Consider the following 27514-nt stretch of genomic DNA (forward strand, 5'->3'; position numbering starts at 1 on the left):
TGAGTTATTGATGTTAACACAAATATGGATAAACTTTGGGAATATTGTTATAAAGCAGTTTCAGTAGTCTTAACAGCCATCCCTACTGCTCTACAATTACACAAACAGCAGCTTGAAAAAGGCTGGAATAGATTGTCAAATAGTATTGCGTCATCTCATACAACCGCTAACTAACAACCATTCCCTTGTCTGTATCCCAGGTAAGCAAACACAACAATGAGTGTGACGCAGATGTGTGGAGTAAAAAAAGGGCAGAGTGTTTATTGGTTCTCAGTCTTCACACCAGGCAGCACATCACTCATCAATGAGGTCACAGCGCTCACCACAGTCACAACACAGGCAGAGACAGATGCGCGCGCACACACAGACGCCAGGTAAACGGCGAAGTTCATCACCGCTGTCAACTTCAATGACATGAAGATTGTTGTTGTTGTTGTTGATGTCCTTGGTAAACGGTGATTGATACCAGTCCCGTGCACAGGAGGCACAGACTCACACTGGTTCCACTTCTCTACCAACACATTGTATAATCACACTAACACTTCCTCTGGTCGAACCCTTCATGTTAACTGTTAAACATTGGTTATGACCGTTAAAAAGAATGAGTTCACTAAAAACCACATATCACAGAGAAATATTGTGCATTTGTAGACAGTACTGTCAATTTAAAGGAAACAACATTAACCTTGACTACAGGGAAGTGACATTTCAAGTATTGTATACTTTGTAAAAGTCTACAATGATCTTAAATGAAGAACAGCTGACATTCAAACTTTCAACTTTCATTTAAAAGTAGATAAACATGGGGTTATTATGTTAGTATCGCAGTGTGCAGAAATGATACTAAAACAGACAGTCATGTAAACTCAGGGTACACGAAAAGCACTCTGCTTGATTTGGACATTTCTTGAAAGATTGTTAAACCACAAATAATTCATATACACCTTCCAGGATACCTCCACAAACCCGTCTCACCTGGTTAGGTATACAACTTATAACTCAAAACTCTGCATTAGTCACATTTCTTATCATTTCATCTCTTTTCCTCTGATCGTTCTTCAATAAGATCTGATAAAGCAAATACAAAAAAGGGAAATGTGATGTTGCACGCCGACTGTCGACACGTTTGTTAACATCTCAGCTGCTTCTGTTCACAGTCCTGCTTGCAGATCCTAGAGCTTTCTGAGCCAGAACGAACTCTTGCGTAACTGCACCAACTCTGTCAATACACTGCAGATGACATCAGGTTAAACACGTCTCAATATCTAGTAGAGAGAGGAACCTGAAGACAAACGCAGGTGAAGACGGTCTCTCAACACCCAACCTAAACTCTGTCTCGCCTCATTTTACCCATTGCAACTGTTTTTAAATGCGGGTTAATGATCAGCCTCCAAAGTGCTTCAGCTCTGGGAGTTTGTCACTTCTCTGCTCCATCGTGCAGCTTCAGCCACAGTCGATAAAAAGACGAGTACAGTTTCTACTTCCTATCTGCTCGCGAGTTCATGAGCTGGCAGCCAGTCACGCAGATAATTAGGTAGCTGGTCACTCCACCCACCCCACTGCTTAGCAGTGACAGCAGCCTCGAGGGATTTGCCTATAAGGCTTGAATTTCGATGCGTTTAAAAAAATAGAGACGTATGCACAGGCACACACACAGCTGAGTAACTACCACATTGTAAATGCCTGTCTTTGGCGTATTCATTCATTCTTCCACAGGTTCATCCACCACCACCTCTCCTATAATCCAATAATAATACAAAGACTGAACAGCACCTGATTGGGACTAAACGTACTTTGTAGCAGTTTCTAATGTTTGTCATTTGACCTAAAATGAGTTAAATTCATTTGTTGGATTGTGTATTATGTTCATGACAGTATTACTCAGAACAGACACATTGGATGGGATCCAGTGCTGCCGCTGCAGATTCGTTCACTCCTCCAGCTCATTATTCACTATCAACAGCCTGAAGCTAACAGACTTTAATATACCCCATTTGATAGGGGAACATTTGTTTCTACACAATGTGTTTCCTACAGTAGATACAGTACAAATGGAGCAGTGAAGGATTGATTAAACCTACAATGTAAACAGCTGTTTCACTAAAATAATTTGACAGGTAAAAAGCACTCCATCATTGTCATCATCTACCGTCCTGATCATGTGTGCTCCAAAACAAAATGCAACACTATCATCTATCAAGCAACATCAGTGTTTCCCAGTGAAAACTGATTTTTCTCCCACTGCAGCTCTGTCCTGTTTAACAATTCATCATCCTGAAGAAGAATAGTCACAGCAACATCACTTGGCACTAATTATAACCAAGGTGCTTTTGTTACATCCTAATATGGTGCATCACGGTTAGGGCCTAAAATTGAGCTGGGTCCTGGTTAACAGAATAAGGATTAAAAAAAAATTCACATGTACATAAAATATTTTACATAACTGCTCCAAGGAAAGGGAAAAAACAACAAAACAAAAGAAACACAAAGATGTAACAATCAAATGTAACTACTACACGGTAATACTGTGAACTGCACTATCCCTCCCAAAAAAGGAAAATAAACTAACAACACAAAACAATACAAAAAACAAGACTTAAAATAGGCTCTGTATGGCTCCAGGTAGCTTTGAGTGTCTGCTCCAGCCAGAGGGGCTCCAACCATATTAAGCAAGAAGAAAAAAAATTGTTTTTTATGAGCTCTTGTTGCTCTCTCTCTTTTTCACAGTTTCAAGTCTTTAGTGTTTAGTATGTGTGTGAGTCAGGTGAACCACGCATTGCCTGATGGCAGCTGACAGAGACCTGACAACACTGGAGAAGAAAGAAATGCAGGTTTGTAAAAACAAGTAACTCTTATCTACCAAAAGGGAACACGTCGTAGCTTAGATTCTGGGATCATCGTACCTATGTGAAACAAAGACTCCTGTAATTTAAGCAAACATTTTCCCCCACCTTCTTGCCCAAAGCAGTTATACAAACACACACAAATACATACAGAACAGTGAGCAAGTAATCAGAGTGTGTGGGGTGTAAGTTCTGTAACAAAACTCAGACACATTCAGGAAGTGTGGGTATTGTTTCTGCTGGAATCGATTGCGAATCAGAGCCCTTACGTTTATGTGAGCAAATTAGTCTGTGTTACAGTGCAATCCTCCAAGCCAACTCAAGTTAATGAAGAGAACAATTCAAAGTGTGAAAAAAAGGGGTTTTCTAACCCTGAAAAGTCCAAAAATGTTATTACCCAGATATGGGTAATGTGACTGTGTGTCCAACCAAATAAAAGGCGGAAATGTGAGTATCGTGTGGACCCAAATCAAAATAGCCACTTAAAAATCCAAAGGAGGGGCTTATTTCTGTCCATCTTAGGACAGTTTGTCAGAAAGGAGACGAGAGAAGTCAAATGGCTCCACACAAGTGCTGAATGCTCACAGTAAAAACAAAGACACAGAGCAAATGGGAGACCAGAGCAGTGGTACAGGTCCTTGTTCAGTAGTTAATACATCCAAATCACCCACTTCCATCCACACAAGCAGACTCAAAGTTGTTCTCACATATACAAGTGCGCACACACAGTACATACACACACACACACACAGTACATACACATACACACACAGGTACTCTGGTTAAGGCAGTGGTGGCAGATGAGGCTGCAGTAAGGCCAGGGCTAGAATCGGAGAATCGGCGGTCAGGGCTCATGGCAGTGAAAGCTCCCACTATTGTGTCAATACTCCTCATCCTCCTTGCCTATTTCCTCATCCCTCCCTCTTTTGCTCAGTCGCACGCCTCTGCATCGGTCACTCGAACGACATCAGGTTGGCTGGCACCTGTGAACAGAGTGAAGTGTAAGACGGTGGCCAATATTCAACTCACTCAACACTGAGTGTGTGTTTGTGCAGCTCCATACCTGTTGCCTATTGCTCTGACAGGCAGCACTCAGATGTTTGAACCAGAGCAAAGCGTTCATTCTGTTTCCTGCCTGGTACTTGTAGGTGTTACCTAGGCAACGGACACAAACAGCATTACATGCATTACATGCCAACAAAGATGGCTGAAGTCTCACTTGACTTCGGCCCAGTTTTCGTTTCTCACCATGTTCTGAGTCCGTTAGTAAGAAGACATCAGGATGCTCGGGATCGTCCGCCATCATGGCCATCAGACCCACCAGGCATACGCTCTTACTGGACGTTGACTTGAACTAGACAGGGACCAAGTGAAACAGAATTCAGTTTCCTACAGACTCTGTTGCGTCTAAATGCTACCAGAAGAAATGCTAACACAAGTGGTGTGTGTGTGTGTGTGTGTGTGTGTGTGTGTGTGTGTGCGTGTGTGTGTGTGTGTGTGTGAGAGTTTGTGTGTGGAACCTCCGGATGTGGCCTGTTAGCCTGCATGTGCACACGGTTCTCATTAGCCTGTGAGTGACACATAGAGCTGCAGTGATGTCATTGGTCTCATTATTTAATGAGTGCTACCATCTGTCTGTCCCTCCACTGCAATAAATCCCAGCCCGTAGACCCGTTACACATGCATGCACATGTATGCACAGACATGCGCACACACACAATCAGCAGCCTACATCCATTCATTTGGTTTTCACTTCAGTTCTCTCTCCTGCTTCTTCTCCTCTCTTCATTCTCCTTGGAGCTTCAGTATAGTTTCAGTGAATATTCCTGTAAAGCTGATTTGCAGTGCAAACACACACACAAACATCCAGCAAGACCCTCTGTGAACACACTCCACTTGTTTTTTTTATTATCCTATAAGGTACCTGAAAGTGTAGTAAATCTACTTAAGAATTAAGAAACAGAAAGTGTTTTTTTCCCTGAGTTCATTTTGCAGTTAAACTTTCTAATAATGAGTACCTAATGCCTATCATGTGTGGCCTCCTTGTAAAACTGAACTACAATGGCAGTGGTTGTTTTCTGTTATTGCCTTCACCTGCCTAAATAGACATAGAAAATCTCTATTTCTATTTATCTGCTGCAAAACTGCCTGGCATCAATGCATCAACAGATTGTTTAACAAAGGATGGTGAATGACCAGCTTGGATAACTTACATGTTTTCGTTCAGTGGCTTTCAGGGACTTGGCAGGGTAGTAATACAGCTGGGTTCCACAAAGAGCCACCCAGTATTTGGTCCAAGACGCCACCTGGAACAAAGGTGAAATCTTGTCATTATCAATCACTGGTGATGAGATCTTTTAAAGAGTGATGATGTTGTGTTTTTATTGTAAGCCTAGTGGTGTGTTGCATCTGAGATAATAACAGATGAAGACTAACATGGAGCAACACTAATGTTTGTGGAAGGAAAAATCTTCCCCACGTAAGCTCCTCTGCGGTTGAGTGTGCGCCAACCGCAACAATTAGTGTGTTCAAACTCGCATGAGCCCTGCTCTCGTCTGCATTGTTTCTCTCTGACACAGGGGAGTTCTGGGATTTTTTGTCACTATCTGCAGGGAGTATGACTAAGTGTAATTCCAAAATTAGCATCTTCAATAAACACTGAAAGCTTTTAAAACAAAAAACAGGAAAATAAAAAGACTAATGAGAAGGAGAAAAAAGCCTGTGACAGACAAAGGCCTTTAATGGATCCTGTTAATTAAAACACATGGCGTGGAGAGATTTTGTCTGGCTAGATGTCCACTTTGGGTAAACTTTCAGATCTATTTACATAGACAGTTTAAAGTTTTTCCTGTAGATCCATCAGATGTTTGATTGGGTCGACATCTGAGGGATATGGAGGCCAGGGCAATACCTTAAACTCTTTGTCAAGTTCCTCAAACCATTCCTGAACTATTTGTGCACACTACCCTGCTGAAAGAGGTCACTGCTATCAGGCAATACCACTGCCATGAATTCGTGTACTTGGTCTGCAACAGTGTTTAGATAGGTGGTATGTGTCAAAGTAAGATTGACATGAACGTCAGGTTTCCCTCCAGAACATTGCCCAGAGCATCGCACTGCCTTTGCCAGCTTGTCTTTTTTCCCCATAGTGCATTCCAGTGCCGCACATTTGGTCACCCACATAAAAAAAAAATCAAACCATGCCACCTTCTTCCATTGCTCCATGGTCCATTTCCCATGTTCACATGCCCATTGTAGGAACTTTCAGCATGCGGTCTGACACTATGCAACCCCATGCACAGTCTGCTGCCATGCATCGTGTATTAATAGTTGATGATCATACCCAGAAATTACTTTTCAGCAATTGTGCTACAATAGCTCTAATGTGGACCAGCCGGGTTACCCTTTTCTCCGAATGAGCCATGAGCACCCGGGACCCTATCGCTAGTTCACTTCTTGGACAACTTCTTGTAGGTACTGACCACTGCATACGGGGAACACCCTACAAGACATGCTGTTATGGAGTTTCTCGGAGCCACCACAATTTGGCTCTTGTCAAAGTTGATCAGATCCTAGCACGTGCCCATTTCTCCTAATTGCAACAGAGCAAATTCAACAACGGAGTGTTCACTTACTGCCTAATATAACCCACCCTGTGTCAGGACATAATCAAATCAAAAACACATGCATGTGTTTGGTGATTCCTGTTTATGTAAGTGTGTGTGTGGGTTCTCACTGTTGGTTTCTTGCCCTCCTTGAGCACAGTCTTCCGCCTCAGAACCCCCTGCACTGTGACTGCTCCAGGATACAAGTGAACTGCAAGCTCCTCTGACTCTGCTGAGCTACAACAAGATAAAGACAAACATTACGAGCTATAAACACAAACATGCACAGGGCAAAAAAAATGCACTTTTCTTTTGAGAAAACATACCAGATCAAATGAAAGTAGAAACTAGTAATAAAGGTAGACACAATCTGCAAAGCTAACTTAATCTCTGCCTTGTCAGTAATCCCTTTGAACTACCAGGAATTTCTGTGTTGTTTGCAAAGACTTGAATTTCACTGATTTCACTGAATCTTAACACAGTTATTTGCAGAGAAGAACAGAGATGGTCATGGTGCTGTGCAGATTGTCTGTCTGGAGGATCAGAAGAGAAAACCCTGTGCAGGCGTCTAGTGAAGCCTGGTGGAAAGAGAGAGACAGAACCATCCCAAACCATAAGGGACGCCTCATATGCAACGTCCATGAGAATTGGCTCTAAAAAAAAAAAAAACTTGAGGAGTAACACATGGAGTTGAGTGTGACTGTGGAAACTCATTTCTAACTCCAGCTTGTGAAATATCTTGGAATAAGTCTAGGTTGACTTGAAGTGCTGTGTGTATGTTTGTGTGTGCGTGTGTGATGTAGACATGCTAAATAAACAAAAGAAAAAACTAGTAAAAGATAGATAGATAGATAGTACACAGGAAAAGATGAAGAATCATAATCTTAAAGTGTTCCATTACCCTTCACCCGACTTTTTGATTTCACCAAAACACACACCACACAAACAGACACACACACACACACACACACACACACCCTTTCCCCACCGCCAAAACTGCCCTAGCACTACACACACTCTAGGCAGCAGTACACAGTGGCCCCTGGTAGGAACTGAGGGGCATGAAGTGAGGATAAGAGAGGGTTTGTTCAGATCAGGCTGTGTGTACCTGCTGGGCCTCAGGACTCCTCTGTAGGGGATGCGGGCCACTCGGGTCACTGGGCCCAGAGAGTGATAGAATCGAGTCCTGTTCAGAATAGGATAAGATAGGATAGGGGCACGGTACACTGTTAAGGCTGTGCGGGTGTTTTTTTGCTTTCTTGTTTTACCCTTCAGATTGCATGGGTTAGGGCAGGATGGAGGAGTGGTCATTCGGTTAGCAGAGTTATTGATGGGTGTGTGTTTGCAGAATTACTCAAAAGTTTAAGATATTGTTTTGGAAAGAAGGCAAAGATGATATTCAGGCCAGAAATTCTTGAGCTGAGATTTTATTTCAGAACTGCCCAGTGTGGCTCCAAACACTTTTTGGCACAGCGGGACTACTGGTTAGGGGATTTAGATGCACTTAATAAATTTCAGGCTGCTGGAGGAGCAGAAGCATCTGCAAGCAGCGGTGGAGGGATGAGGCCTTGGCTGCGAGGCTTAAAGCAAAGCTACATATGGCGTGTGTATGAGATTTAATGGCACATTATTTTGCAGAGCCGTGTCTTCAAGCCAGAGATTTTAAAATTAGACAATGACACCTGGGATCAGGGTACTTTATGATTTTGCTAATGGATGTGATGAAGCACTACTGAGGTGGATGTCTTAGACTTACCTCTCAAAAGCCGGCCAAGACACCTCTTCACTGAGCTCGGAGCCCTCACTGCTGCCTGTATGAAGAAACAAATCATCATAAAAAATGCACAACATGCCACTAAAGGTACTGCCTTCTGTCCATTATCTTAAGAAGAATACATTTTCAAGATTTACCAAGTGAAATACCACTGGACAGAGTGGAGCTCTCTGCTTGTCCCCTGGTAGGGCTGTGGCTCTCTAGCACACTGTCATCCAACAAGTGGCGAGAACCAGCATTGGGGAATGTAGCGCTTTTAAACTCTACTGTATTCATCTTATGGATAAAACTGTGGAGACACAAAACAGCAGAGAAGTGAAGAGACATGTAAATTCTGTACAAGTTGCACAACATCACCATCATCTGTAAAAATATCATGAAAATACTTAATATGCCAAGAACTGACTTGTAGCCAAGACTATGGCACTTCCTGTGTCCGTAGGGCAGCAGGTTCCTGGGTGAGGGAGGTGTTGCCGGGACTTTGGGCCCTTCACCTGTTACCATACACTTGCGTCCACAGAGAGGAGATGCTGAAGCTTCCTGGCCTTTAGGTAAGGAGCGGGAGGGAGGCATACATTTACAAATTAGGAAGAGCTGAGAGGTTAAGAGATTTATTCCACATCTAACAACCACTACAGAGCTACACTGATACTCACCAACAAGATCCTCTTTGGAGGCATTTGCTCGTGGTGTGCTGGTGCCTGGTTCAATCTTCTGAGATAGCCTAAATAAAAAATATTGATGAAACCATCAGCCTCTGTGTAGTTCACATTAAAAAAACAACTGTGAGGATGCTTTTCATTTTGCCAACACAGATCAGCAGATAGTGAGCAATCAAATTAGAAACAGGATAAAAATAACTTCCTGGCAGGAAATTGCTATTGTGACTGCATCAGTAATGATACGGCCAACAGCTGCTGTTTGTATCTTATGTTTGTCTTACTTGTAATTATCATCTTCCACAAACTTCTGCAGCTCCTCAATATACCGAACTGAATTGAGATACTTCTGCACGTGAGGCAACACCAGAATATCTGAAAGAGATGAGGTATTGACAGAAGAAATTCAGACGTGTGTGTGCCTGTGATCCCATATCACTAACAGAGACTCTAACCTGTTACCTTCTGGCAAATGTAAGAGTTCAGCACCATAACAAGTGAACAAGTTTAAGGACTAATTTCTCTAATATCTCGTGTCTCTATCATCCCTAATAATTAAAATGAGGTCATAAGACTTACACGTCCTGGCATGTTTTTGACTGATTTTGTAAAAAAAAAAAAATAAAATAAAATAAAAGAAATGGAGTAAGCCATGATTTATTCAACAAATGCACGAGTATTGATGAATACCATAGATTTGTTTAAACTGTCTCCATGGCAACAGAAAATGAAGTGTGACAAGGCTCCAGTGCAGTTTCCTTTATGGCTTTATACAAATTCTCTCCTCTCGCCTTTTATTCCTTGGGCAGGAAGTTCAGGTTAGACTCTAGTGTTCTAGTTTTACCAGTTATTATATCACAAACTGATAAGAGGCTAAGGAGCATGCATTTCAAATCTCACCATAGGTGCAGGATCTCTGCAGGTCTGATATGATTCTGAGAATGTTGTTCATCAGGTTTGATCTCTGTTCATTCTCCAAAATGCTGCCCGTGGAGGGGTAAGCTGAGTCTATATAAGTCAGATCAGACAGGTACATGCCTGAAATAGAGCAGAAGACAGAAAAAGATGCAACATGTTACATCAAACTGTGAGAACTACACAACCATCTTTTCCTCCTGGATTCCTTTTTCACTGAGTTGAGGGCCTTAGTGGAAGCCAAATGAGCACAGCGCCCATCTACCAGAGGTGTTATTTTAAGAATAGGTGAGCAACACAAGTGTTTTCCTCAGTCAACACAGAACTCAGCTCATTAGAAAACATAGCTGGCCATCGTAATATAGCCAGATTTCTTTGGATGCATGATGTAAGTGCCAGCTGTGCATTTCCTGGTGTGAAACTGAAAAACTGGTTACGGCAGACCACTTGTTTGATATAACGGGCTAAAACGGGCAGGACTAAAAAACCTGCTATAGCTCTATGTGCATGTACTTTGCTCAAATTTCTCAAATAGACTTTTTGCCATGATCTAAATGCCTTAAAGTAGATGACTGATCTCCTCTTCAGCCTTTCCAACTGAAGCCCATCTCTCTCTCTCTCCCGTTGTCTCCTTCATGTATTCATTTTGGCAGACTTGGAGCAAAGCTAAGATTCTCAGTCTCTCATTACATAAATATTAACATTAAGAGTCAAACCCAGGAGCAGCTTTCCACCATTATGAAAAGAGATATTAACAAGCACTGATGGTGTGCCTTCCATTATCCTCTTTCTTGCCTTTTCTCTTGCTCAATGTTTCTTTCACATGCCAGCATCAAGATTGAGTGCAGATGTAGGAAAAGTTATCACACACTAGACTATATAACACCCACCCCCCGCCCTCTTGGGAAATGGTGTTATAGATACACAGACACAGACAGAAAGACAGACAGACACACACACACACAGTGCATGTACAAACAAGCAACTGCAACATCCCTGCAGGACCAGATCCAAGAGATAAGGGTCTAACATTGTCTTCATATGCACACAAAGACACTAACACAACACCATCTGATTAGAATCAGAGGCTGAGAGCACGAGAAAGAGTTTACAAGCCTCTGAAAACTCAACTGTGAGGGGGAAAGTGAGAGATGGGGAGACGTAGAGGAAGAAGGGGATCGAAACGGCTTAACTGCTATAGCTGCTCATCTCTAAGCATGTCAAGGATAACAACAGTTAGTCATGCACAAATCCATACTGCCTGGAACACCCGTGAACAGATGCGTGCTCACAGAACCCATGGTTAGGATACATAGGGCTCACTTTGCTTGTACGGAAGAGATCAATTGAGAAATATAACAGAGAGAGAAAAAGGTGTCACAAAGAAGTGAGATATCATCCTACATCTGCTCCATTCTTTATCTAAAAGACAAAACTAAATGAATAACAGTGTAATACCCCTAACACTTGACAAATGACAGCACAGATAAGGAGCAAAAAAAGACCAAACAAACTCAGACTACACACGCAAGCAGCTGCCTGCCTCTGTCTCCTGTTTTTTAAAACTAAGTGAAACTCAACAGGAAACTGCTCAGTAGCATTACAATCAGCTCTTCCCCACTGCTACAGGAGAGAGCAACATGGGGGAAATAATGGTTCAATAGAGGATAAAGAGGTGAAAGCATGTTTTATCTGTGCCTCAAACTCCTAAACACTTCAAACAGGTCTCATTTCCTTCGCTCAGTTCACTTCTTCATAGGAACTGCAACTACTATTGTTGAGGATTGAGGATGACGGAAGGTAATGAGGCAGCTCTGCAAGTCTCTTTTTCTGTCTTTTTCCATCAGAGTAACATCAGAGGTAGGCTGGGCCACTGCAAAAAAAAAAAAAGAGTAAGAAAGAAAAAAAAAAAGGCCGTCTCCAACTCCCACACTCTCATCCCCCTACTCCTCCCCTCTCTTCCTTCTTCCCCTCCCTCTTGTACTCTCCCCCATCCTTTGTGAAAACTCAAGGCGTCAGTCATCAGAGCTCAGTCAGTGACCAGCTTTTGAACCATGCTTCAGACAGAACCTGGGGAGTGCCGCGAGGAGAATATCTTTGGGAAGTAGGCCCTTGACTAAAGAACTTATTTTGTGATTTTCACCTGCAGGACAGAAGGGGTGAATGAAGGGAAGCACCTCAGAAGACTGGAACAAATAGAGAAAGAGAGATGAGTCCTGAACACTACAGCTTGGTGAAGACACAACACAAGACACACACACAGGTCAAACTATAACTGCAGGGAAAACATCACACTACTGGTAACAAAAAGGTAAATGTTGCCTGAATCATTCTTTTTTTTGTGTGTTTTTTGGAAAATGCTAGAAAGGTGGTGTGTGTGTGTGTGTGTGTGTGTGTGTGTGTGTGTGTGTGTGTGTGTGTGTGTGTGTGTGTGTGTGTGAGTGCATGCGTGTGTGTAAATGTATGCATTAGTGTGTGTCTGGGCAGATGTGAGAGCTCTGGCTGAGAGGTTGGAGAGCTTAGAGCGCTTCGTGACTGGAGGCTCTGGCTGCAGACAGAAACATTTAGAAACGCTTCTTTGGCATTCCTTGAGTCTAAGGACTGAGGTTTACTTTGTACAATATGCTGAGAACTGTATTGCATGTATACATCCATATATGTGACTGAGACCAAGCAAGGCATGTGACAGATTGTGTATGATGCCATATGTGTAGGCACAATACAGAACTAAATCACACTTCTGGTGATGGCAATTTACAGGTTAGGGTGTCATAATTGACATAGGCGGTGTAATTATAATTCTATTCATCCATCCATCAGCTGCTTTTAAGGGTCACAGGGAGCCAGTCCCAGCTGTCACTGGGCAAGTGGCAGGGTACACCCTGGACAGGTCTCCAGAATATCACAGGGCTGTAATAAGAATTACAGCCCTGAAATGTAATAAGATAAAAAATAAATAATTATGTAACAAAAACCTTTTTAGTTAATCTATCCATATAGATTTTGGAGGAAGAAACACTCCTATTGTGAACCTTATCTGAAATCTGCATGATGTCTTACCTGAAGAGAAACAGAAAGCTAAAGGAAAAAAGTGACGAGAAAGAAAAGTGGGGCATTCCACCAAAACACTTGAGGGAGGCCCGTCTGATCAGATGGAGAGATTTGAGCTCTGGAGCCAGGCTTGTTTATTTTTTCTTGGTTTCCTAATAGAGCACCATTGGTGCCTGGGTGCTAACAGGGGTGCTGTGATGCAGCTGGGTTAACCTGCTAGAATCAGGGTTAGATCAGCATTACACATCATGATGTGGTGACATGTCTCTCAACACATGTGTCTCCTTGTTACTTATGTGGGCTGTAAAACCACAATGAAAAACACAGAATACACTCTGGTTTGTGGAGTCCTTGAAAGTGATGGTCTATTTCTATGAGGACACAAGTCTCTTTCACAGGGCTGTGTTTGGAACAATCATGTGATGGTACAATGTAATCCAACCCTAACCTTTTCCTTTATAACATACTCCCCATGGACATAAGTCACCTCACTCAGAACCTTTCCATGATAGCAGACCTTTGAACACTAATAGCATCAATGTGGTGCACTACCATATCACCAACTCACAATTATCTTCGAATGTTTTTACTTACGCCGTGGTTGCTGGGATCTGTGGAAAATGTTCTGTTCACTACAAAGACACATCTGTGAACGCTGTAAATGACCATGACACAAACACACAGACCTTCAAAAAGTAAAAGGCAAAGTGATGATACGGCAAAGGGCTAAGAAAACATTTCATGAGCTTGTTCAATTTACTCAGAGAGCAATAAATCACAATATCAATGCCTGCAATAAATCAGGGCAGAAAAGAAGAGAGACAGTTAAAACGAGAAAGAGGAGGCATGCGCAGCTGTCTGAGACATATCAAGAACATTACGTGCTGAGCAGCGGTGCTTGGCCCTTGGGTTCACCTGAACCCTGGGTGCATGGTAGACAGGCCTAGGAGAAGGCTTTAAATGGGTCATTACAACCAATCCACACATAAACTAACCATTCACTTAACCCTCGCCCCAGACTCTAAAGCACAACACAAAATTTGTTTGATGTCTTTTCTATTTAAAGTTTTTAAAACTCCCTGGACAAGCCAATAAATAGCTGTCAGGTCGTGCATGGCAGGACTGTCAGAGCTGGTTAACTACTGCCCTCCCCCACAAGTCCTGTCACAGACTGTGCTGTAAAACAGCAGGAGACTGATAGCTCCCTCAACCAGCACTAGCCAGCTGTGTTTTGGGGCTATAGGCAGGCAGCCAATCACATCTCCCCGTTTAACCTGAGGCTGTGTTTGAATCCTTTTCAGATACAGATGTGTACCAGGCAGGTGGGCTGATCTTATAACAGAGCCACATATAGATAGATACACACAACACACTGGATACAGGCATTGGCTTGTTCCAAAACACCACTCCTGCACTGTGCTAACCACATGTGGTTAAGTCCAACCACAGTAAAACGAACCGGACACATTTTATATCCTAAAACACAACCTTACATTGTGTGTCACAGTGTTAGCTGTAGCACTGTTGGATGGGCAAAGAAAAGCTATGAATAACCTTCAGCTCCACCGTGAAGTTCATTAGAATTCCCCTAATGAGAGCTTGGGCACCGTTGAGCGGACATGTCACCATGGAGGAAAAGGTCAGCCAGGAGGTCGGTATAAACAGCCAAGAGAAGTGGAGGGCTAACTATGTAGAGCCATGTGTGAGAATCTATGTGTTGATTCAACTAATAGAAAGCATGTGTAGTTGGAGGTATGAGCTTATGGTGAGATGTGACTCACAGGAGAAATAAAAGTAAAAATGACTGAATTTGAAAATTTACACTATCCAGACAAACAAACATTTTTATGAGCGCTGTAACTTTTAACTTTTTCCTGGCTCCCCTTTCTCCCCCGAACTTCATCCAGCTCTTTTCCAAAACTTAAAACCTTAGGAGCAGAGTATGAAGTTTATTCAAAGCCAAGTTTCACTTTACTAGTTTAGAGAAAAAAACACCTGAATGAGCAAGTTGATAACTAATCTGTCTGGCTGGAATGCAAAGTAATCTAATGTCACTTGATGTAAAGTGATGAGATTTTTTATAGAAAAATTTATACTATGTCTGTGTAATTGTTTTTTTTTTTTGGGGGTGGGGGGGGGGGGGGGGGGGGGGGGGGGGGGGGGGGCAAGCTGCATTTGTTCTGTGATGGGGGAGGTAAGGACACAGTGATGGAGGAGGGTCTTGAGAGGAGAGTTAAGAGGATCTAATCTTGACTACATATGACAGGTAGACAGGGACAGCCTTATATGAACTCTCTTCCCCTGGACACCCCAGCCATGAGAACAGATCATTTGTACTCCTGCATGTATTTCTCTCTGTTGTACAAAAAGAGGGAATTTGTTTTCCACAAAGACCGATTGATTGCAGGGGTTGTTGAGCAAAAGGGTAGGGGAGAGGTACAGGAAGGGTGGGGCTGCACCCTAATCCCCAACTATAGACCCCTGACCTCTACATCAGCCCACATGTTTAGAGTTTCAATACAGAAGAAGGAAAACAGATGGGGGGCTGTGAGGCCTACGGGAGGGCTCCTTCCTTAGTTACACAGCATCATGAAGGTAGACAACTCAGAAGCTGGAAATCAGGAAGTGGGAACCACTTGTGGAGTTTTATTGGGTTGGTTGTGTTCTAACCACAGGCAAATATCTTCTTAAACGATGCCACTTAATCTAACACAGCATGTTTGGTTTTCAGCCTCATCCTTCATTTTGAAATTCTACTGATTACTGATTGAAGTTATAAAAGTGGCTAAAATCCTATCCTAACTCTTGGGCTCTGACTTTATTCTCCTTAATTTTTTCCAACATGCACAGTTTAATGAGGAGGTATAAAAAAGTATCATTAATACTGCACCACAATGTATGTGCTGCTGAACAGCGGTAGCAATCTTTTCTTCTGTTTAGTTGATGAGGCTTTTATGACTTTTTCCTTGCTGTTGGTGTTCTTCTCGCTGTGTAATGTTGTTTTTGTTGTCATTAATTGCTTCATAATGTCAGTACTTTTCATTCAAACCCACTCATGCTGCGTTCACCTCTTCAGGCCCCATCCTTGATAGCCTCACATGGTAGACATTTCTTCTCTTTTTTTCTTTAAATTCCTCCTTATTTGCCTGCTAGTGGTTATGTAATTAATTGCTTTAGCAAGCATGCAGGTACGGGTCAATTTGTGTTTCAGGGACAGAACGCATGAGCGGTCATGTAACTCAGATCTGTTGACAACAATCAGTGGCTGTTGACATAATGTATAGATAAAAAGCTGGGAGAAAGTTGTGTGGCTTATTTACAGTAGAGCTGGCTGATCTCCATGTATTTATGTAAAGCAGCATTGCTGTTAATTGATGCTATGAATGCTCTCCTCTTCTTCAGTCATCACCTTTTGTCTTTATTTTTCTCTCCTTCTTCCGACCACTGCTGATATATTGTATATAGGGTATTTTGGATGAGTTGTGCAAAGTTCTGAAGGCCATATGGGGAAGTGGAAGAGACTGGGAGATACATTGGTTATGGAAATAGGAATACATTTTGTCCAATGCTTGCCCCCTGCTTGTTGGTTTGGAATCCATCAGGCTACAGATTGACACATCAGAATTGGTGAATCACTACAGAAGACACACTGATCAGCACATCTGAAACCTGAACAACAGTCAAAAGATACTTCTGGCAGGAAAACAGTCTCAATCTAGCGTTAGCATCCGCTGCAGGAACCTTTCTCAATGACAAAGAACCTTTTAAAGAAATTAGTTCCTCCACCCCTACCTGCATTTCCACCATTGTCTAAATTTAGTTCAGGGACTATAGCTCTACCCATGATAGATTTAGAAAAGTGACAATGAGTTTTTCCTACAATGGTGAATCATGGAGAACTAGCAGCAGTAGCCCTAGGTGTTTTTAGCACAGTTAAGTTAAAATCAGCTAGAATTATTATTATTATTTGTTTTATTTTTAACTTAGCAAGTTGCAACTCTTCTGTCTCTGGTCCTATCCCCCAAAAATGCCCAGGCCAGGGGGTAAACCAGCAACAATGATGCATTTTTCACACCCAGAATAAAAAACACACTACAGAAGTGAAAAGCAACCAATCATCATGATTCTAGTACATCCGCGGGCTAATCTGTTTTACCTTCCTGGGGCTTAGGTCTAGCTATGGAAACAGAAATCACAAACGTTTACCCCAGGAATGGTCTATGCATTTAGTATTTAGGCAGTAATTTCTGGTGAGAATGAGCCTGAAATGTTACACTCTGACAGACTCTAGTTCTTGTTTTGTTCTTGCACTGGTATTTACATAGTTTGGCATTTTTTGTCTTGCATAAGTCTATAAAGGTCCTATGCTTACAACGTAGAGATTTAGCATTGAATATATTGCATATGAATATCTGAAATAGCTTTTACTTCCTTTGATGTATGTGCCAATTACTATTAATTCATATATATTCTTAATATGGGCATAATTAATGCACTGCTATATAATGCAGCTGAAAAGCTGACACGCGTGTTTTGTTTGTATTAGCAGATTTTTTTCAGACAAAACATGGCTAACTCACAGTGAAATCTGAACAGTTCCTTATTTACAGTTCCGCATTTTAGTAACATTAATAGGGTTCATCCAAAAGAGATTAGTTACTGAATATTTTTTTTAACAATTTCTGTATCAAATGATACCGCGAAGATGCTAAACCTATAATTATCACCTGAAATTTTGTTACCCACAAATTTACTTTGCTAGTCTCTTTCTCACAACATCATTTTAGCTGCAGCAGGCAGCTGACTATTCATTAGATTATTAACCAGTTGTTTACTCTAGCTTGGATTGCATAGCAATATCTGTGCTTTAATAGGCTTTGGCAGTGTACACTGAAGCCACAAGTCTGACATATGGTTTTCTGATGCAACAACCAACATTCATTAAACTGTTTAACCAACAAGGCAAAACAAATGTTTCCTGTCTAGGAGTAAGGTCAGCAGTTCTGCCCTCTTGCTAAGGGAGATCTCTTGTTATTTCCTCTCTAACAATGTTTAGAAAAGTGATATTTCTGTCTTTGACTTAGGCACAGGGCTAATCAGCATTTATGTACATCAGTTCCTACATAAAAAAACAAAGGCAATATAACTTTCAATCTGCCAGATCCAGATCACTTTGAGTAAAGCCAGAGGTATAGTTAGCACCACATTTTACTTGGTTTGTGTCTGTGCATAAACAAATGTGTGCAGATATAGGTAGGCTTGTATAATATAGAGAACAACAACTCAGGTTTATGTGTGAAGCAGTCCAGAAAGTTGTGAACATGTAAGCAGCTCTTGCCTTCACTAAATCTCTTCACTTTCAAGTCTAAGAACCACCAGAGCCTTAATCTATGATGAGAAATCAAACAAAAGGAACAAATGCCAACAACAAAAAACATAAAATGCTGTTCAGTACAGAGTTTTGGTCTTTAGAAGATGAGAGAGTTAGTTTAAACAGCAAAATAATTGTGTCTTGTTCGACTGAAAATTATTCCTAGTTGGACAATTCAATGTGTGGTGAAGAGAGGCAGGAAAGTTGGTTATACATAATGACTGCGTCTTTATACTGCTCCAGTAACAACCATGAAAATAAATTAACAGCTCAGAGAGACAGAAGGAAGTGGGAACAGTTATAAAGTCACTGTCCCCTTAATATTAACAGCCATTAATGGGATGGGGACCAAGCAGTGCCCTTAGGAAGATTTATGAAGCTCCTACTGTTGCCAAAATATAAAGCAGAGTTAGAGGCCTACTTTAAATCCTTTTTTCCACTCAGAGTTTCATTGGTTCCACGTGGATGTTATGGAATAAAAGAACTGTTTCTAAGGGTGGCTGTGTAAAAAAGAAATTTAATATATCTTAATGACATCAAGGAGAAAATTTGTTTTAGCTTCTCGTATTTGCCATACAGCTTACAGTCTATAGCTTTCATATGTCTTGGCCTAAGTTATTTAGCTGTAACCTGAAAGAGATTAAGGAAAACCAAACAGAGAGAGTGTGCAGAAATAAAAGTATTCAGATAAAAAAAACATAAAAACGAAAGAAATACAGGAAAAGAGGCAAAGTCAGGACAAGGGTTGAGAAACAGGATGAGAAACCATTACTGTTTAGAATAATACATCTTTAAAAATTTTAATAGGAGTATTTAATCTGTGAAACACTCTGCCTCGATTTAGCCTTATGATACCTGGTCAAGAAAAGAAGACAGGCCATGACTCACTTTCCAATCCACAACAGTCTTAGAGTCTGTCATTCCAAATCTCATCAATTGTGACTAAATGCCGGAGTAAAGGCCCAATTTCATCTTAGCTGAGCCAGATCGGTACAAAGCTCATATATTAAAACTGTATGTGTAAAACTATGTAATGTAACAAAACATACTGAAGAACAAAACACACACTTCTAATTTACTAAACAAAAATACAACATTTCTATGCATAAAGGTTTAAATTCCATCGGTGAGTACTACATGTTTTCTACTCAATAGCCCTTCAAGTCCCCAATGTCTTCAGGAGTGTTTAACTTTGGTTTCTTTTGAAGAAAAAAAATAACACTGTTTAGGAAACACTGAAAACCATCACAACACAATGGTGAACTCTTCACGTTTGCTGGAATGTCTTTGATATGTTGGGGTTCCATGACAGACACTAGGTGCCTTATACTCAAAGGGAAACCTACCAAGAGAAACTCAGACTCCAGATGGAACAGGAAAAGAGGGGAGAAGAATGAAAAGATAATAATGACAAGAAAGTGATGGGGCATGAAGGAGGCAATAGCGGACAAATGAGCTAAAATGATGCCTTGTTTGTTCACGCCACCTAAACTGTAAATTATGAACATTTCTGTGAAAGTGCCTGTAATTGTAAAAAGCCAGTCGTATATTGAAAGAGAAGACTTGACAACTGATACTGCTAATGCTGCTGTTAAAGTCATTAGCAGCTCTTACTGAGGTCATCAAGGATACAGTACCTGGCTGCACTGTCTGAGACACCAGCTGCTGGAAAAACGTGGCACTATGAAAATGAAAAATGTCTTTGGATAGGTATGCACACACACTAGATGTGATAGATGGAGACACACCAACCTATGCATACCAGTGAAAATGCACACACACATACACACAGACACACACACTACAAATCTGCAGTATTAGTTAGTGCTAGCTGTAATTCTGTCCCCTGTCGACATTATTCCAAGTGACAGAATTCTGCAAATTCTTGAAGAACCACAATGGCGTCATACAAGAGACACACAGGGCCTGAGTTTCAGGGTGGAGTCACAACTGAATGCTATGGCACTGAGTAAAAACTAACTGAAGAATGATGTGACAAATAGGAGGACTGGACAATATTGGCCTTACGCAGACTAAATGTGCATCTGCTTGGGAGTGTTTGTGTTTATGCACTGATGAGAAACAGAAGTAGAACAAGCAGGAATAAAAAAGAAGGAAGTAACACAAATTATTCCTCAAATTAGACATGGTTGGAAACATCTCTAGACATACCGCTTTCTTGACTTTCTTTCACAGCCCTGCAGTGATTGTGTGTCTGTTTAAATTCATTCAAGTGAAACACAAATGTTACCGCCTACTGAACAACCCTACTGGATGTATGAAGCCATATGAAGCAGGGTGCACAGCAGTAAACATTTTTAAACTGTCTCACAGGAAGCAGACAGAATTAGGGGTTAATGCTTTTTACTGAAGGGGCAATGTTCAAGTAGGCTTTTGGGAAAATGATGTCTGTTCTCAGAAAAGGCTTTTCCCCCCATTAAGTGGGAGTGTTTCCCTCTCCGATTTGAGGGTTTAGGGATAGAAGGTGTCATATATTGTACAGATTGTAAATGTGCGATTTATGATAAATCAAATTTGCTCCCCTTAAACTAAGGAACCACGGGAACTAAAGAAGAAGCTAAAAGTTCCTAAAGCAATATGCATTTTCATTGTATTAAAACAAGTGAAAATATCAAGTATATTGTGAATTAAAATTATGCCAACATACAGATATGATATACACAATTCTTTAAATCTGCAAGCTGATGCTTACATAAATAGAGATGGTGACTAAGCCAATGGTGTGGTAATACACCAACATCAGTACTAAGGGAATGCATAAAGATTTAATATGACACTGCCGCTAATTTCGACAATTATTGGGCAATTCTTAAGTACCAACTAAGTCCAAATTTAGGGCACAGGAATTACAAAATCACACAGAAACCAAAACTAAAATTAAGTTCTTGTGATCACGATTCAGAAAGATTCTTGATTTTCCTAAATGGGAGAAAAAGTACATTAACCTGTATACAAGAGGGTGGGAGTTTGCTTAGTAAAAGAAAAGAAAAATCTCCTTTCAGGACTAAAGAAGATAAAGGGAAGATATCAATGATAAAGCACAGACAGCTGCCACATATCAGACCTCTTAATAGGGGAAAAACCAAGTGAACATTAGAAAAATGGGGTGTCTGTCAGCAGGGGAACTAACTGAGACAGAAAGCAGACTTTCTCCTTTTGGCTGGTTAGAAAATGCATCCATTTTTTCATCCAGTTGTTCCATTCTACATTACACTGATCAGACATGAAGACAGGGTATACGTAACAATGGTCTGATAAATCTGCCTCTGCACAACAAGTCAATACTTTCCTACATTAACAGAACATCTGTGAAAAAGTACCTAAAACACTTTTTTTATAAAGTCTTGTGGCAGTGTTTTGGTTTAGTCTGGAAAAGCCCCAATCAACACCCCAGCAAGAAGAGGCTATCTACAACTCTTATCTTTTACGGTGTTGTTGTTTAACAGGAAGGACGGGAGAGAGCACCAGTAGCAGTGCATCTGTCCATCGAACCAGCCAGCAGCAATGCAAGGGCTCATGTGGAGCCTATGTGCCCTGCTCTGCCTCTCACTCTGGGAGGAAAGTTACTGCAGGAGTTCCAGGGAAGCCCGGAGAAACAAAGAGCCTTTCCTACACAGAAGTAAAAGAGCTCCCTTGGATCCTGATGCCAAAAAGTGTTCATATACCTTCCTGGTACCTGAGCAGAAAATCACAGGTTTGCAACTTTTTTTTTTCAGTAAACATTCAGTTCTTCATTATATAGCCATCTTAGTTTCTGACAGATATAACAAGTCTTTATTATATGCCTTTTTCCCCAACTACATTCTTGATAATCTTCTAAATCAGTCATATCTGTCATCAGGTCCAATCTGTGCCAGCACCACAGGCCCTGAGCCTGACAAAGACAGAGTGACCCGTATGGACATTGCAGATGTGCGGGAGGTGCTCAACAAACAACGGCGTGAGATTGAGACACTGCAGCTGGTGGTGGATGTGGATGGTAACTTGGTGAATGAGATGAAGCTGCTGCGGAAAGAGAGCAGGAACATGAACTCCAGGGTGACCCAACTCTATATGCAGCTGCTGCATGAGATCATCAGGAAACGAGACAACTCTCTAGAGCTAGCCCAGCTGGAGAACCGTGTCCTCAACGTGACCTCTGAGATGATGCGATTGGCTTCCAGGTACAAGGAGCTGGAGGCCCGATTTGCCACTATGGCCGGGGTGGTCAACAACCAGTCCATTCTCATCTCTGCACTAGAGGAGCAGTGTATGAGGACTCTGGGACGCAGTGAGCTGCCGGCAGTTCCTCCACTGGTCCAGGTAGTCCCGCAGAATATACCAATTAATAATCGTTTCACCAATGAGATACAGAGGGACAATAACAACAGGGCCTTTCCTAGAGGATCACGCATGGACTCCCCTACTGCAAGCCCCTTTGGGATCAACCCCCCACCACAGGGAACGCTCACATCAGATGGTAAGTACCAATTTTAAAAAGTCTATGGTTGAGAGGCAATAAGTGAATGGGCACTGTAAAATAATCATCAGTCCATTTGGTTTTTGAAGGGAGAAGGATGATGACAGGAAATAAATCTAATTTAAAGGAATTGTCACTTCAGTCCAGTAATTATCTTAATTAGCTGTGCAAACAACTCCAAAAGTATAATTACCTAACAATTGCAATTCAAAACAGTTGGTATTGTTGAGACATAGTTGGCTCATGCTTAGTAGGCTACACAGTCTGTGAAATCATACATTCTTATGATTCCCACTTGGCTGCCTGTAATTGATGCAGAGCACTAAGCATATGTACTAAATTAGTAGCATTAGGCTTCTTTGAATACCACTAAAAACGCTTTGGAGAAAGAGAATGTTGAATTGGTCAAGGCTTTTGTATTTTGACTGGCGATTAGACTATAGTGGAGAATAAATGTGAGGAGTTACACAACCAAATGAAGTGGATGAAATCATTTATAGCACCCCACAGGCAAAAAGGGAACTAAAAGAAGCCTTGTTTGAATAATGACAGGGAAGTCACTTAGTAGACATAATACAGTTGTATGAATGATACTGCAAATAATATACTATATATAAACGCTGCACCTAGCTTACAACATCTTCTACAGACTTTCCAGGTTCAATAGGCAAGAAAGTAAGGTTGCCATATTTAAAAAAATAATAATACATAGACACAGCAAAAATGGAAGAAAAGGTGAGTTGGGGAAGTGTTGCATAGAAATAATAAGAAAGCAACAGGTGCCCAGGCTATTTCTAGCTAGGTGTAATAATTCTCCCCCTACCTTGCAAGGTCTTGTTGAACTGCAATTTTCATGTGGTGAATGATTGGTTCATGATAGCTCATCAAAACTGGAATTAACCTACATGCTTTATCCATACTACAGGCATAATATTAAGTGTTCAGTGGCTGCTATCACAAATTGCTGGAATAACTTTGACATCCCCAGAATTTACAGTATATGCGCATTAAAAAAAAACAGCCAGGAATAGATGTGCTTTGCTGTGGTGGCCAACCACCATTCAATTTTCAGGAAAAGAAACACATATGCCACTAAACGTGATCGAAACGTTTTTTGTTAGGAATTTACAAAGTTCCTAATAGTATACCTGGACATTTTACTTCACAAATTTCCTTTTATTTGAAAATGACTTCTACTGTTATACATGAAGGAGTTTCGGTATGTCAAAATTGGCCAACATAACCAAAATTCAAAACCAAGTCACCAAGCACCAAGAGCACTAATAGGCTCTCCTGCATGTAGGTTCCCTGCTACTGTAAATACACATTATCTGACCATAGTTTTGTCTAGCTGAGCCTTTTTTAAACCTGTATGGCTTGATCACGGAATTTATTTTTTATGTCGACTCCCTAAAGCTCTGTCTTAAGAAACTGACACATTGCCATCAGAAGAAAGTAACAGAAAAAGAAAGAAGAGGGAAATTGGAAGCAGTGATGAAGATGTATCATTGAAAGAAAAATAGAAGTTTGTTTAGGTAGTTACTGGGGCATTACACTTGGTTCCTATCTGCTCTGACCCTAAGCTGAGGAAACCATCTTCCATAGGCCTTTAGGCCCCAGAGAGCCATATACTAACCCTGTGTTAATACAGGTTTAATAGATATCTACACAGAGGAAAAGAGAGGAAATATACTGGGTTTACATTTACATTTAGTCATTTGGCAGACGCTTTTATCCAAAGCGACTTACAAGTGAGGAAAGGTTTAGGTTCAATTGCTTCAACTAAAGCATGCCACCGCATGGGTTCATTTCGAGACAAAATCTAGGTGAATATTCATATGACAATATGTTAAAGTGTGCAAATACATTTTAATGCAACTACAGACTGCAGGATGTTTGTAGGAAAGGGAGATATTTTCCAGAAAATGTGGCCACAATGTTCCTCTCAATCTAGTCAAACCATGGGGTCTAGCAGACGCTCTTTCCCCCCTTTCTCTCTTGTTTTTCTCTGAGAAAGCCTGAGAAAGTGATGATGATGACTTCTGCATGTGCCATAAAAAAAGAGATGTAGTTGAATTCAAGACACAGTATGGCATTGTTGTACACTTTGGTTTAGGCAATGGTTGGTTTTAATTGGAATAAACAGTTTGTAACAATGGCAGGCTTTAAATTGACCCATCGGTGAAAAGAAATGGTTGCTATTATCCACTACTATGTCAATATAGGAATATTAATATTAATACTAATACCAATATGATACCAATACCAATTCTAATATATTTTGGACAGTGTTGATACCGCTACAGGGTTCTCTTTGTATATCTTTTGTATATTTTTTTTTTTTACTTTTTTTTTTTTTTTTTAACAACCATCTTTTCACATCCAGGTCCATTCAAGGACTGTTACCAGGTGCGACAGGCAGGTCACACCACTAGTGGGATGTACCTGCTTAAGACAGACGGCAGTGATCGTTTGATCCAAGCCTGGTGTGAACATGGACTTGATAATGGAGGGTGGACTGTGTTGCAACGGAGGAAAGATGGCTCTGTTAATTTCTTTCGGAACTGGGAGAACTACAAGGCAAGTTCAGGGAACTAATTACAATTAATACGTTTTTAAAAGGATAAAAGCAAGGTTTTATAAGAAACCCGTCTGATTCTTTAGAGCAGGGGTGTCCAATCCTGGTCCTCGAGAGCCACTATCCTGCTAGTTTTCCTACTATCTGCCCTACCCACTGCTGATTACCTGGATCAGGTGTGTTCAACCAATCTGGAACCTGGAAGTGCAGGGCTGGTTGCAAAACAAGCCAGACAGTGACTCTCGAGGACCAGGATTGGACACCCCTGATCTAGACCAACCTGAATAGGTCAGCCTTTTGCAATCAAGATTCAAAAGTTTACAGAGCAACTAGGGGAGACAGATGACACCATTTTTATATTGTCTTAAGTTAGTAAATCCACAGTATCAACTATGTACCAATACTGTGCTGGTCAACATAATGCTATGATGCTTTTTCCCCTGCAGAAGGGCTTTGGCAACATTGATGGCGAACACTGGCTTGGGCTGGACAATATCTACAACCTGGGGAAACAAGGTGACTACAAGCTAATGGTAGAACTTGAGGAGTGGACAGGAAAGAAGGTGTATGCCGAGTACAGCAGCTTCCACCTGGAATCAGAGAGCGAGGGTTACCGGTTGAGACTGGGCACTTATCAGGGCAACGCTGGGGACTCCTTCAGCAGTCACAATGGAAAACAGTTCACTACACTTGATCGCGACAAGGATGCATTTTCTGGTAAGGGGTATCTACTTCTTGAGTGTCAAACACTATATGATTTGTTATGTTTTCTGCAGTGAAAGTCTTCTTCTCTCTTTTCCCACCAAATTCATCTTGTTTTATGATTTTGCGTCTCTCTCCACTAGGTAACTGCGCTCACTTCCATAAAGGCGGTTGGTGGTACAATGCTTGTGGCCAGACCAACCTGAATGGTGTATGGTACAGCGGGGGAATTTACCGCAGCAAATTTCAGGATGGTATCTTCTGGGCAGACTATGGAGGAGGTTTTTACTCCCTTAAGTCCGTCCGACTCATGATCCGACCGATTGACTAAAGCCTGGAGCTTTGGTTCCCTTCAAAAGGCACCTCAACATCATTCCTCCTCTTTACCCATACATAAATACTGTAAAGGCAAGACCAGGAATCCCCTGCCATCGTTCAACTGTGCCTTGTAAAATATGGTAGGAGGAAGAGACTTGGTATGTGTTTATGGCCTGATGATAATGGGTCCAGCAGTCTGCGCAGTGACTAGATTCATGGCTGACTCTAACGCGGAAATGAAGACCAATGCCATTCCCTTCTGTAAGTAACTGCTTCATTATTGTCCAAACTTGAGGGTTTAGACAATAATCAGGCTCCCGGGGAACATTTAGTGTATCTGTCAAATGTCCTATTTTACTCACTTCACTGTTGAAACTCAGTATGTAATAAAGGGAATGGTCATTTACTAAAGAGATGACATTTCTTCTGAGCAGCTAATGGTGACTTATTGAAAGTAGTGTTGCACAAACCAGTGGTGCATTGGATGTATTTGGATGTTAAACCTTAGTAGCACAATAAATTACACAATTGAGAGTTGTGTGGCCAGTTAGAATATGTGACAATCAAATGGTTAGGAGAGGTGTTAGAAAAAAACCCTACTGTCTAGTAATTTCTGGGATTTCTCTGGACTTCTGGGGTTTCTTTTGACCCCTGATAGAAAAAATAATACATTCAACAATGTGTTCATCCAATGTGCATATGGGTGACCCGGCTTTGATGTGTAAATATTTTTAGTTTTATTTGTTAATTTAAGAGGTGTGATTCTACTCAGGCCAAATGTTCACAATGTTGTCACTCTGCCAGTCTTTGTTATTTATCACTGTATTTATACTGTAGTAAGTATAGTCTTGGCCATTTAATATCTAGCCCTATACCAATACAAATCCTAATATTTTTTTATCCCATATAAGAGAAACATTAAGCACACACACACACACACAGATAGCATAAACAACAAACCCAGAGTGGATGTCCACTTGACTTGATGAGGAAGAATATGTGATACGTTATTTTTCATCCGAGTCAAATTAAATTTTTTTGTAAACATTGTACTGTCTTTTACTCTTCACTTGGCTTTATCTTAATGAACTGTTTCAAGTGTGACCCTTTGAATCCCAACATGAATGTACATGTTGAAATATTACAGTACATAAAATATCCATTAAGCCCCCATCTTAATGATAATATAATCAGTTGAAAAGAACCACTGCAAATTTA

At 41.1% G+C, this 27514-nt stretch overlaps 2 protein-coding genes across 3 annotated transcripts in view; one reads left to right on the plus strand and one right to left on the minus strand.

Moving 5' to 3' along the window:
• Positions 1-247: 247 nt before the first annotated feature.
• The window catches only part of ralgps2 (Ral GEF with PH domain and SH3 binding motif 2), a 63490-nt gene continuing 36223 nt past the window's right edge, over positions 248-27514 (minus strand). The window contains exons 10-21 of one of the 2 annotated variants that reach the window (XM_026345455.1): positions 9782-9919; positions 9166-9256; positions 8879-8946; positions 8629-8767; positions 8360-8511; positions 8205-8259; positions 7557-7634; positions 6580-6685; positions 5057-5149; positions 4092-4197; positions 3907-3998; positions 248-3826 (exon numbers count right to left, since the gene is read on the minus strand). In XM_026345455.1, the coding sequence (XP_026201240.1) occupies positions 3797-3826; positions 3907-3998; positions 4092-4197; positions 5057-5149; positions 6580-6685; positions 7557-7634; positions 8205-8259; positions 8360-8511; positions 8629-8767; positions 8879-8946; positions 9166-9256; positions 9782-9919 (1148 nt within the window). In that variant the 3' untranslated portion in view covers positions 248-3796. The remainder of the gene's footprint in view (positions 3827-3906; positions 3999-4091; positions 4198-5056; positions 5150-6579; positions 6686-7556; positions 7635-8204; positions 8260-8359; positions 8512-8628; positions 8768-8878; positions 8947-9165; positions 9257-9781; positions 9920-27514) is intronic. The other variant, XM_026345456.1, reaches the window with a different exon arrangement.
• On the plus strand, positions 11814-27346 carry angptl1a (angiopoietin-like 1a). The gene is made up of 6 exons (XM_026345479.1): positions 11814-12107; positions 21686-21933; positions 22081-22698; positions 25085-25278; positions 25723-25993; positions 26122-27346. Exons 2-6 carry the CDS (start codon positions 21744-21746, stop codon positions 26307-26309), a joined length of 1461 nt encoding a protein of 486 aa, XP_026201264.1. The 5' UTR covers positions 11814-12107; positions 21686-21743; the 3' UTR covers positions 26310-27346.

The sequence above is a fragment of the Anabas testudineus genome, chromosome 4 (genome assembly GCF_900324465.2).
Source record: "Anabas testudineus chromosome 4, fAnaTes1.2, whole genome shotgun sequence".
NCBI lineage: Eukaryota > Metazoa > Chordata > Actinopteri > Anabantiformes > Anabantidae > Anabas > Anabas testudineus.